The 13,381-nt window shown below is 38.9% G+C and overlaps 1 protein-coding gene across 2 annotated transcripts in view; it reads left to right on the top strand.

The window, feature by feature from the left end:
* Nucleotides 1–12,988, top strand: part of Adtrp (androgen dependent TFPI regulating protein) — a 69,138-nt gene extending 56,150 nt beyond the window's left edge. The window contains exons 5-7 of one of the 2 annotated variants that reach the window (XM_063259882.1): nt 3,167–3,318; nt 3,647–3,713; nt 12,165–12,988. In XM_063259882.1, coding sequence (XP_063115952.1) covers nt 3,167–3,318; nt 3,647–3,675 — 181 coding nt within the window. In that variant the 3' untranslated portion in view covers nt 3,676–3,713; nt 12,165–12,988. The remainder of the gene's footprint in view (nt 1–3,166; nt 3,319–3,646; nt 3,714–12,164) is intronic. The other variant, XM_063259881.1, reaches the window with a different exon arrangement.
* Nucleotides 12,989–13,381: the final 393 nt, after the last annotated feature.

Below are 13,381 nucleotides of genomic sequence, written 5' to 3'. Positions count from 1 at the left end.
AAGCCTTAAAGAACTGCTATCTCCTGGGACTCTCCCCACCGGTGCTCTCTGCTAAGTGCCCTGCATTATATTGTATCTCCATTCCTTCTTCCACTGTCAGCTAACACATCTATAACTTTTGTGGTACTTTCTCTGTGAAAAGTGCCAATTCATTCACTTACCTCAGGAACTTCCCTCCAAGAGCTTTATGCTGAAAGAAACAAACATGAACAGTCTAGGGAGATGGCCTTATTTGTAGACTATCTTATATAAATGTGCATGGGAATTGGAAGTCTCAGCTTCAGTATGTAAACAAGGGAAACTAATTGACAAAACCTCTATGGAGCATGTTCTGATCTTGCTACCCAACCCACTAACTTCATCTACTTGAGGATATCGAGCTTCTGCCTTTTGTAGTTTCTCTGTCCTATCATGATAAGCAGTGAGGTAGGCAAAGAGCACTGTAAATATCCTATAATACATCTCTGGTATGTACACAGAGAGAGAATTCTAAGCACACTTATAAATCTCTACTCTGGAGGTTGAGGCACAAGGACCACAAATTCCAGTCTGGGCAGCTTAGGAAGATCCTATCTGAAAATAATATTGAACAGGGGTAGGGGATGTAGCTCAGCATTAGAATGCTTTCCTAGCATGTATGAAACTCTGGCCTCAATCCCCAGGACCATAAATTGTTTAAAAAATTAAAGAATTTTAACACTAGTAGTAATAATAATAATGGGATTTGTTAGAGTGACTTCATTATCAGTTTGGAAAATGCATCCACACAGGTTTTGTGAGAACAAACTAATACCAGAAAACCAGGACCAACCATTGAATGTACTTGTATGACCCTAGAACTGAGGCTTCCTCCCATTTTTGTTGCAATGAAATATATACCATAAAATGTATCGTTTTCACCATGTCAGCTGAGTAGTTCATTGGCATTAAGTGTATTCATACTGTTGTACAACTATCACCACCATCCATCCCCAAAAGTTTGCTTTTTTTCCCAAACTAAAACTCTGAACCCATTAACATGAACTCCCATCTTTCCTGTTATGGTTTGCAGCTAGACATCTCCGCATATTGAATTGTGGGTTGCTGTAGCTAAATGTGCCATTAGGAGTTGGGGCCTGGTGGGAAGAGCAGGTCACTGAGGGCGTGGCCCGGAAGTAAATCTCCCTCCTGGTGCCTCCTTTCTTTCTCTACCTCCTGGACACCATCATGTGAGCCCCTCTGCCGTGCTCTTTCTTCTTTGAGTTAGCTGACCAGACTGAAATGCAAGCCAAACAAACCTCTCCATCATGAGTGTCGGGTATTTTGTTAGAGTAACAAGGAAAATGACTAAGCTACTCCCTCTCTGCAACCCTTAACAGTTCCCGTTGTACTTTCTGTCTCTCTGATGCTGACACAAATGGTTCCTCATACAAGTGGAATTATACAGTATATGCTCTTCTGTGACTGGCTTATTTCACTTAGCACAGTATCTTCAAGCTTCACCCAGGCCGTAGCATCATCAGAATGTGTTTCTGTTTTAATGAGTGTGTACAGTATGTGCCACATTCTGTTGACCCAGTCATCCACAATGACCACTTGGGTTATTTCTGCCTTTTGGCTAATGTCTAAAAAATTGCTATGAAGATGAATGTGCAAATATATCTTTGAGTCCCTGCTGTAGATCCTTTGGGTACATCCCCAGGAGTGGAATGGCTGGATGGTATGATGATTCTATTTGAAGTTTCTGATGACCTGCCTTGCAGTTTTCCATAGTGTGTGTACCATTTTACATTCTCACCAGAACTGCCCGAGGAATCTAGTTTCTCCATGTCTTCCCCAATACTTGTTATTTTCTGTGTTTTCAAAAATTGCAATCACCTTAATACATATAAGTGATATGGTATCTCACTGTGGTTTTGCTTGCATTTTCCCAGTTACTAATGATGCTAAACACCTTCTGACTCACTTTTTGGCTGTTTGTATATCTTGTCTGTAGAATGCGTAGGCAGAATCTTGGGCTATTTTTGAGTTGCTTAATGGCTTTTGTTGAGTTACATGAGCAAGTTTTATACCCTGAATATCAACTCCTTATTAGATACCTGTTTTGCAAATATTTTCCCATTCCATCGATAGCCTTTGCTCTCTGTTGATTTGATGCCCAGAGGTGAGCTCCTGTCAAATGATTACTACCAGGCAGTATGCTATGTGTCTTACATATACCATATGTGTGCAGTTAATGCATGTGAACAACCTTAATTTTTACAACAACCTTAGAAGTTACACGCTGCTTAGATTACCACTTCGTAAACAGATAGGTTGAATTAAGTGCAGGGATGACATATTTAATAGGTGGTCAAACTAGAATTTGTATCCCAGAAACCTGGCTCCAGATTCTGTATTCCTAACCAATTATAAATGTAGCTGATGCAACATCTTTCCCATATATAACTCATAAGTTATTTCAGACTTTGGCATCTTCCAATGCAGTTGGTTTCCAGCAAACTGCATTTTTCAGACTCCCACTTAGATATCACAGCTTCTCTCCTAGCATTTCTTTTCCTTCTCTTGGCTCACAGAAGTGACTTACATTCTATCCTAATATGAGCAGGATCTGAGCGTCCCTCAAAGCCCATCCATTCCTAGTTAACACTCAATCCGTGATTATATGCATGAGCTAGTATCAGGGCCAACACTAAGTCTCAAGTATACTGTATTAGGGCAGTGGCATTATGCTTTATCCTATTCCAGCAGGATTTGGAGAATAGATAGAAGACTGGTCCTTACTGTTAGACACCAAAAAATAAATAAATAAAAAGCAAACCTCACTGCTTTGGTTAGGAATCACCACATGGGCACCATCTAGCATCCAGTGGGCTCAATGTCTCAGCAAGCTGTACACTTCAGGGAGAGGAATGATTTCTTCATGTGCTCACACACTGTCTTTGCCTAACAAAGTGTTGTGTGTTTTCCTGTATGCTTTCACCAATACTGATTCTAATGCATCAGAGGAAAATGCCTCATGAAACAAGATGTCTTACGAAGTCAAGTAAATTTACCAGGGAAGCACTCGCTTCAGTAGATTTTTGGAAATATTTCAGCTGTTGACACTCATTTTTCATGGTTGGTTAAGAGCAAATGGCATGGTGGCCTCCACTGTCCTAATCATTGTGACTCTTGTTTTCTGCAGGATCCTGTGGTTGTACTCAAAGACAGGTCACTGGGTGTATCCTGTGTTGGAAAAACTCAGCCCTGTGGGCCTCGCAGCCTTTTTCTTTCTCAGCTACATCTCGACTGTCAGCTTCTTCCTACTTGGAGAGAGGCTCAACCACTGGAAATGGGGTCAGTGAATGTCTCTGTTGTGCAAAGACACTTTTTCCTTATCCTTTCCCAATTCCTCATTAGACACAAAAGAAAAAGTAGCCCAAACAGAAGGAAATGGTGTGTGATGACTTTGTCCAAAGCACTCTGATAAGTCTCACCAAAGTAGCAAAGGAAAAGCCTGGGTCAAGCTGATAGTCAGAGAGCGCCATCAAATTATTTCCTCTCCTCCCCTGAACAGCATCTCACTTAACTTGAAAGCTAGATCTCACTTAGAAACCTCAAGATTTAGAGAAGGTATTATCATCTCAAGCATTTAAAAATGTTTTTGTAATCTCCCTTCACACAGGTGAGAACTTGCAGGACACAAGCTGTTAAAATGATGTGGACTTCCTTTTTGAAGGAAATGGATCCAGGTGACCTTATTAGTGCTACTAATCTCTGCAGTGCGTTCCCAGATGAGTTCTTATCCATCTTCTATTAGTTTGTTTCTCAATCTTAATGAAGCCTTCACTAGATAAAATCACATGTTATACTTGAAGCTGGAATTCTCATTTAGGTAAGGTCTTAGGACATGTCAGGGAGCTAAGCTTTCTAATTTTAGATGGGTAGAACTGTGTTGCTTCTCCACCAGAAAATAATAATCTTAATTTAGTTGATTTAAAAAAAGAAAATTTTATTTTCCTTCCCTCGTCTCACCTCACTGCCCACCAAATATCCTTTTGTGAGAAAAGTAACTCCAGAGTCACAGAGGATCCAAACTCTGCTCAGCTCAGCAACCCAGCACAATCCATCAGGGAAACACCCAGCCAACCTCACTGTCATAGAGGTACCAAGCCCAGCCCAGCCCAGAGCTCCAGAGTCACCCATCAGGGAACAACAGGTCTTGGAGAATTTGAGCTCTGCCCGTCAGAGCACAAGGCCCCAGCTCCATTGTTCAGTGGTGCAGCCCAGCTAGTTGTGCAGTGGGTCCTGGAGGTTCTGAACTCCACCTGGCCAGGAGCTCGGCCCTGATGACACACTGGGGGTGCCAGAGGTTCTCAACTCCACTTAACCAGGTTCTAGGCCCCAGCAACACACTCCTAGAATGTGTCCCTCCTAGCAGCAAGAGGACCCAACCTCTGCCCAGCCCAGCAACCCAGAGCATGACAACCCAGGGCAGTATATCAGCAGAACATCCAGCCAGCCCCACAGACCACAGAGCACAAGGATCTGGCACCATAGGTTGCAAGTGCACCCCAGGTAGCCACAGGGATGTTAGAGGATTGAAACTCTACCCAGTGCTGTGCTCCAATGAAATCCATCAGGAGGGTGCCTAACCAGCCACACAGATCCCAGAGGAAAATGACAAAACCAAAGAGCGAGAGGCAGTCTCAGTCCTCCAACCCACTAAGAGCAAACCCAAGAAACACTGAAACAGAAGGCACTGGAAATGGCATGACTGAATTTTCTGAAATGATAGCAAATGAAGTAAAGAAACAACTCCATAAAGTTACAGAAGAAATCAGGTCAGGAATAATCTCTCAGGTAAAAAAATGAAGCAACAAACATTATGAAAGAAATGCTGTATCTAAAGAAAATCTAAATAAAAAAGCAGAGGAACATAAGTAAATGATGGAAACTTTTAATGAAGAATATAAGACAGAATTAGAATGCATGAAGCAGATTCAAAGGGATATTCAAGAAACTAAAAATTCCATTGAAAGCTGGCAAAACCATTTGAATGAAGTTGAAGATAGAGTATCAGACCTTGAAGACAGGATAGAAGATTATGACCATGAAAGAAACGATCTCTTAAAAATAACAAGAAACCAGGAAATAACAATTCACCTGTTTCAAGATGATGCAAAGAGAAATTGATAGGTGTCAATGAAGAAGCAGGGGGCAACACATTGATCTGTGAAGACTATTTGCAGAAATAATAGCAGAAAGTGTTCCAAACATAGGAAGAGAATCTAATATACAGATAAGTGAGGCATAAAATACCCATGTAACCATAACCAAAATAAATCTTCACCTAGGCATACAATAATTAGGATATCAGAAATTCAGCATAAGAACAAAATACTAAAAGCTATCAGAGAAAAGAAATAGATCACCTATGAAGAAAAGCCTATCAGAAACACAACAGACTTCTCAACACAAACATTCAAGTCAAGAAGACCTTGGAATGAAGCATTTCAAGTAAGAAAGAAAATAACTTTCAACCTAGATAGATGTAGCATGCAAAACTATCTTTGAAAATAGATGGAGAAATAAGATACTTCCATGACAAAGAACAACTGAAGAAATTCATGGCCAGCAAACCAACACTACAAACAGTACTGAAAGACACACTAGAAAGAGACAAAGATAACTACAGTCCCAAGAACAACAACAAAAGGAAAACACTAAGCAGGGCATACAATTAAACAGAAAAAGTAGAAAACCAACAACAGAAGATAACATGACAGTGATAAGCCAGTACTTATCCGTTATAACCATCAATGTAAATCGCCTCAACTCACCAATGAAAAGAAAAAGACCGGCAGAGTGGATTAAGAAATGAAATTCAACAATATGCTGTGGATAAGAAATACATTCAACTTAAAAGGAAATTCATAGAGTAAAAGTCAAAAAATGGAAAACAATACTCCATGCAACAAGAACCCAGAAAAAAGCAGGGGTAGCTATTTTGTTTGCCGAAAATGTGAACTTCAAACTAAGAATGATCAAAAAAGATAAAGAAGATGGCTACATACTTGTTAGGGGAAAAATTCAAGAGGGAGAGATTACAATCATAAATATATATGCACCAAATATGGGAGCACTCAACCATGTAAGACAAATTTTAATAGACATAAAAAAACCAAATAAACAATAATATAGTTAAATAGGGGAACTTAACATCTCATTGTCACAAAGAGACAGATCAACCAAACAAAAAAATCAGCAAAGAAATAACGGAACTAAATCAAACTTGTGAAAAAATGGACCTAGTGGAAGTGTACAGAGTGTTCCACCAAACAATATCAAAATACTCATTCTTCTCAGCTGCACAGAGGTCATTCCCTAAAATAGATCATATACTAACAGACAGAACGTGCTTAAGTAAATGCAAATAAATTGAAATAATTCCATGTATATTACCTGCCTATAGCACAATACATTCGAAATTAATGACAAAAAACCCATAAACATGTGGAAACTAAGTAACACCCCTCTAAACAACCAATGGGTCACAGAAGCAATTTTTAAAAATTAAACAATATCTACAATGGAGCAAAAATACAAACACAAATTATTAGAGCCTATGGGACATAATGAAAGAAGTCCTCAAAAGGAAATTTATAGCACTAAACTCCCACATTAGGAAAATAGAAAGAACACAAATAAACAACTTAATGCTGCACCTCAAACTTCTAGAGAAAGAAGAGAAAGTCAAGCCCAAAGCTCAAAGAAGGAAAGAAATTATAAAGATCAGAGCAGAAATTAATGGAATTAAAACTAAGAAAACAAAACAAAGAATTAATGAATCAAACAAGTGGTTCTTGTTTGATAAACCCCTATCCAACCTTATTAAAAAGAGTAAAGAAAAAGTGCAAATCCATACAGTAAGAAATGAAAAGTTTAAAATCTTTGCAGACCCTGTGGAAATATAGATCATCAATACCTACTTTGAAAACCTTTACTCTCATAAGTTCGATAACACAGAAGAAATGGACAGATTCCTAGAAACATATGAATTACCGGAGCTGAATAAAAAAGATGTATAACTGCTGAATACCCTCTTTCAGTTAATGAAATTCAAAATTTAATTAGAACCCTACCAACAAAGGAAAGTCCAGGTCCTAATGGGTTCACTGCAGAATTCTACAAGAAATTCAAGGAAGACTTAATACCAACACTCTTCAAACTCTTCAGTGAAATTGAAAGAGAATCAATCCTCCCTAATTCACTCCTGGAAGAAAGTATTACCCTGATACCAAAACCAGAGAAATATCCAGCCAAAAAAGAGAATTATAGGTCAATCTCTCTAATGAACATAAATGCAAAAATCCTCAATAAAATCTACGTAAATACAATGCAACAAGTCATCAGGAAGATTATACATCATGATCAAGTGGGATTCATTCCAGGAATGCAGAGATGGTTCAACATAAGCAAATCAATAAACATAATACACCGTATTAACAGAGCCAATGACAAGAACCACATGGTCATGTCAATAGATGCAGAAAAAGCTCTCAACAAAATCCAACACTTGTTCATAATAAAAACTCTACAGAAAATCAGAATAGATGGTCTGTACCTCAATCTAATAAAAGCCATGTATGATAAACCAACAGCCAACATAAATGAACTGAAAACTTTCCATCTAAAATCAGGAACAAGACAAGGAGGTCTATTATTACCACTCCTGTTCAATATAGTTCTGGAAACATTGGCCAGAGCAATTAGACAAGAAAGAGAAATAAAAACAATAAGGATAGGAAAGGAAGATATTAAATTATCATTATTTGCAGAAGATGTGATATTCTACATAGAAGACCCCCAAAACTCCATTAAAAGTCTCCTATACATAATAATGAAATTCAGTAATGTAGCTGGATACAAGGTCAACATTCAAAAATCAATAGCATTCCTGTACATAAACAACAAACTCATTGAGAAAGAAATACTGGAAACCACCCCCTTCACTATAGCATCCAAAAACATGAAACACTTAGAAATCAAACAAAGGAAGGAAAAAAAAAATCTCTACAGTGAAAAACTACAATACACTGAAAAAGGAAATTGAAGAGGATTTCAGAAAATGGAAAGATATTCCTTGTCCTGGTTAGGAAGAACAAGCATTGTGAAAATGGTCATTCTCCCAAAACTATTACACAAATTCAATGCAATTCCAATCAAAATACCACTAGCATACCTCACAGATCTAAAGAAATCATTCCTAAAATTCATCTGGAACCAGAAGAGTCCTAGAATAGTAAAGTCAATTCTGGGCAACAAAGCTAAGGCAGGAGGCATCACAATCCCCTACTTAAAATTATATTACAAAGCTACTGTGATAAAATCAGCATGTTATTGGGATAAAAAACAGACTTGAATATCAATGAGCAGATCTGAAGATTCAGCCACAACTGCAAACACACTGTCACCTCGTCTTTGACAAAGGGGCCAAACAAGTTGACTGGAAGTAAGATAGGCTCTTCAATAAGTGGTGCTGGAAAAACTGGCTCTTCATATGCCGAAAACTAAAACTAGATCCATGTCTATCACCATGCCATAAACTAAAGTCAAAATGGATCAAAGATGTAAAAATATTAAAACAGAAACACTAAATCTGCTGAAAGACAAAGTAGGTAGAAATCTTGATGACATAGTGGTCGGCGGAGAGTTAATGAAAAAAATCAGACTGCATGGGAAACGCTTCCCAGAATCCACAGCTGGGATCTCCTATTATTAAAAAGTTTTTGCATGTCAAAATAAATCTCCAGCAGAGTGTAAAGAAAACCCACGAATTGGGAAAATATCTTAGCAAATTGTCCCTCAGACAAAAGACTTCTATGTAGAATTTTTTAAAAATCAGGCCCCCAAAATTCCAAGACCCAATCCAAAAATGGGCATTTGAGATGAATACACATTTCTCAGGTGAAGAAATACAAACAGCAAATAAATATATGAGAAAATTTTCTATATGGTCATTTGGGAAATGCAAATTAAAACAACTCTGAGATTCCATCTCTGGAAAGAATGGCCAAGATCAAGAAATCGACCAACAACAAATGCTGGAGAGGCTGTGGGGAAAAGGAACTCTCCTGCACTGTTGGTGAGAGTGTAGACTGGTGCAACCACCATGGGAACCTATCTGAAGGTTCCTAAAAAATTGGGATTAGAAGTCGCGTTTGACCCAGCTATCCCACTTCTGGACATTTTCCCAGAAGAACTGAAAACATCATACCACCATGATATATGTGTGCCATGTTTATAGCAGCACAATTTGTAATAGTCAGATCTTGGAAACAACCTAAGTGTCCATCAACTGAAGAATGGATAAAAAAGATGTGGTATTTTTATACAACGGAGTACTACTCAGTTATAAAGAAAGGTTGTAATGAGACTTTTATAAGTGGATGCAACTTGAGATCATACTCATAAGTGAAATAAATCAAACTCACATGTGTAAATACCAAATTGTCTCCCTAGTATAAGAAACTGAAAAATTGAGCCGGGCGTGGTGGCTCATGCCTCTAATCCCAGCACTCGGGAGGCTGAGGCAGGAGGATTGTTGTGAGTTTGAGACTAGCCTAGGCTACAAAGTGAGCTCAAGGCCAGCCTGCATTGCACAGAGAGACCCTGTCTCAAAAGACGGAAAAAAAAAAAAGAAACTGAAAAATTATGTATTTTCCAAAATCTACAATAAATACTGTGTGAGGGTAAGAAACTGTTCAAAGAGGAAAAGTAATTGGAATAAAGGAAAGGAGAAAAGAAAAGGAAAAGGAAAAAGACAAATTTGTGTGTGTGTGTGTGTGTGTGTGTGTGTGTATATTTATTCATATATATATATATATATATATATCATAGCTAAAATGACTCTACTACTAATTGTATTAGTTATTGGAAAAAAACAGTTAATACTCATATGCTTAGATCCATTTTACATGCCTATATGTGTTAATCTAAACAATCCTCTTAAAGGTAACAATATGCAATATCACAACCATTGTCAAATTCCTATCATCTTGTTTTGTAAACCTGTACTATTATTATATTTGGTACTATTATTGTATTATTTATTTGGGTTTTTTTGTTGTTGTTTTTTCTTTTCAGTGTCTTTTTTATCTTAAATAAAATAACTAAATTTTTAAAATTTAAAGAAAAGAAAAGCTTACAGTAGGCTTACAGAATACCCATGATTCGTTTTCATGCACAAAGAGATGTATGGAAACCCTGCCTTGATTTTGTGCATAGGAAAGGCAGAAGAGTCACCTACCATTCCCATATCACTGGTTCACATGCTTTTCTGTTCTTTCAAAACCGAAGTGCTGTTGGCACTCAATACAGAAAACTGTGTGGGAATGATTCCTTCCTTAGCATAGCGCGAAGTGTATTGGCCAGCTTTTCATTCTTGTAATGAAATGCCTTAGGAAGCTGACTTCAAAGAGAAAATGCTGAAAGTCTGTAATTGGTTTGGTAACTGGGCAAATAGATGGTGGTACATCACAATGGGAAGGCAAGCAAGTGATTGTGTCTCGAATCAGGAGGCGAGAGAGGCAGACAGAGGAACAAATGCAAATTTTTGTGGGATCTATGAAGGCGTCCATGAGAACCTGTATGCCTAGGGGCCTCCCAAGAGCTCCAGCCTGGGGGTCAAGCTTTCAACTACCGTGAACCCTGGGGGACATCCACATCACATGTACAACACAGCCACGGGTCCATAGGCATATCTTCGTGTCCTCCCTGGTTGCTTGGTCTTGGGTGGAGGGGCTGGCAGCTAGTGGAAGGAGACAGCTGCTTTCCTCCTCCAGCAGGACTGCACACCATCACTTCTGCTGTCTGAGTGTTCGCGTTCTGTTGTGTTTCCTAAATGGAGAAAGGAGCTTCTAATCCTTGGCATCTCACCCTGAAGGAGGGAAATTACAATCCGAGTTAGAAGTAAGGCTGGAACTGGTAAACATAAAGAAAAAATTTAGGAGCTCTCAGAGTGACTACAGAGGGGGTGGATTTAAGAAGCTCTTGAATGAGCTTATTGGGCTGATAAATAATTCATTAAAGGCCCAAAGTTCACACTGTAATGGAGAAGATACTGTTATTGTACTTGTAATATGGAGAAAACCTAATGGAGGAGGACTTTCACATCAACAACGGAAAATAACAGAGTAGAAAGCCTCCACCACTGAATAAATACTAAGGCTTTGCTAGCATGACCAGAGAGAGTTGGGATTGATGAGGGTAGGAAAGAGGAGAATTCTGACCTTAACAATACTGAAAGGGTAGAATACAAGGGTGAGCAGTGAGCTGTGGGATCCGGAAGTGGCAGTCCTAGGAAATCAGAGTGGTTAAGAGGGCACAAAATAAGACTCCCAGTCACTGATCAGTGCAACAAAATAGAATTGGTGTAAGATACTTAGTGTGCACCCTTGCAAACAGAATCAGTGAACGTAGCAAGGAGCAGAGAGTAAATTTAATCTGGAATTAGGAACAAATACCAAATCAGGATGACCAAAAACCTATCTTCGAGAGTAAAGGAAAAGACATGGAAATGTGAAAAAGTTTTCAACATAGGATTGATAGCATTTGGCAACAGGCAGGAAGTACAATGAGGTAATGAAATTTTATCAGTTTCAAAGCTTTTGCGAAGATTTATGACCATTAAATACAGAAACAACAACTTCTGGGTGAAGGGAAGTCAGTCTAGAAATTTAATGCTGCAATTTCAATGTAGTGCTGCTTCGAAGTTTGCTTACAAGATTCATGTGTCAGTACCCTTCCACCCAAGTTGATTTAAGTTAATTTGCTGAGAGGTCATAGAACTAACCCCAATTAGCAGGACATCCACTCTTCACCTTCCTTTCTAATTTGTTGCGGTCACTCGGTCTCCACCTGTGGACTCAGCCCTGGTCCACGGATGGGTGCAGGCTGTAAACACACCAAAAGCAACAACCTCATTCACAGAATGACATGGAGGCCAGAGCAGGGGAAGAGAGAGAGGTTGGCTTCTTACCCTTGCCTTCACGGTGCCTGCGTTTTACAGAATCTCTGCCCCCCTGCGAAAAAGTATCCCCACCTACCACTGCCCCATCAAGGTGACTTTTCTCGCAGAGGAGCACCTGTTAGAGAAGTCTTGAAGCCTGAGCTGTCTCTCTCTGTTCCTGTTTCCACAGGTAACAGGATGCTCCGGACGGTGAAAATGGAGTGATCATGTGCTATTCTCCAACACCTGGGAAGGAAGAAAAAGCAACACTTTTTCTCTCTCTCATCTTCTCTTATTATTTCTTTTAATAAGGAGGAGGCAGTAGAATGATGTAAGAAAGTAGACAAGGACAGAGGGCGATATTTAAACTTAATGAGAGGTTATAAGTAGCTTTATTTGGAGATTCCTGATGAAATGTTGATGGTACACATCCAAAACAATTCGTGCTGTCTCAAAACTTGTGACCTGTGTCTGATTTCCCCGAGAGTGGCTTTTGGTCAAAATCTAGCCAAAGGCTAAGGAAGCTCACATAGTCTTGGTGTCAGAGAGAATATTTAAAGAGGGAGAGAGAGAAACTTAGAAGTCCGAAGGAGGATTGGTGAGAATCCAAAGGAGAAGTTAATGCATCGAAGTTAAGTCAAAATAAAAATGGTAACTTCAGTCTCTCAGGTTTCCTAACTCTAGTTCTGAGCCAATTTAAAAAATTAGCCTAACTTTCTTTTAAAAAAAAAATAAGTATTTATTAATCTAGTTATTTGCATACATTTCTCATCCATTATCTTTTCTTGATTTAAAAATGTAGGCAGTAGACACTACTGAAGTTTTTGAGCTACTTGGTACGACAGCAGATGAATTGGGTCAGCAAAAGAACACGTTATGAAAACATTGGGAAATCTGTCCTTTGAAGGGATAAGCATCTGGATCAGATATGAACAGTGAGCATAATGACATTGTTAAAATCTCTTCCAATCAGATATTGATTAATTCCTCAATAAAATTGTGCATTACAACTTAGGGAACAGCCTGGAAATTATATAATTTTAAGAACTCCTGAGATTTAAAGCTGATTGTCAGATGGTTAACAAGGATTGCTGAACCCTGTGGAAATTTTTCTGGTGGTGTTTTCCAGACATTTATTCTTAGGCACATTTTTTTAAAGAACACAAATGGCTAGTGTCTATTGTTAAATACATGCGATAGAGTCTTCTAATATGCTGTGGAGGTCAGGAGGGTTGGAATGTGGACACCAGAGCCAACTGGACATGGGTTTTCCAACCTAACTTTATAAAGGAGAAATTTGGGAAAAGGAGGCACTAGAACAGAAAGGGTTAGTGAAGAGGGAAGAGTGCTCCAGCAGGGCTGCTCTCCCCTCCTCTGCTGTTTCATAAACGTGAGCCTCCAGCCTTG

Source organism: Cavia porcellus, unplaced genomic scaffold (assembly GCF_034190915.1).
Source record: "Cavia porcellus strain 051 isolate PalLab524CR breed Dunkin Hartley unplaced genomic scaffold, mCavPor4.1 scaffold_13, whole genome shotgun sequence".
NCBI lineage: Eukaryota > Metazoa > Chordata > Mammalia > Rodentia > Caviidae > Cavia > Cavia porcellus.
The sequence above is the reverse complement of the archived record's forward strand: the minus strand, read 5'-3'. Positions and strand labels throughout refer to the sequence as shown.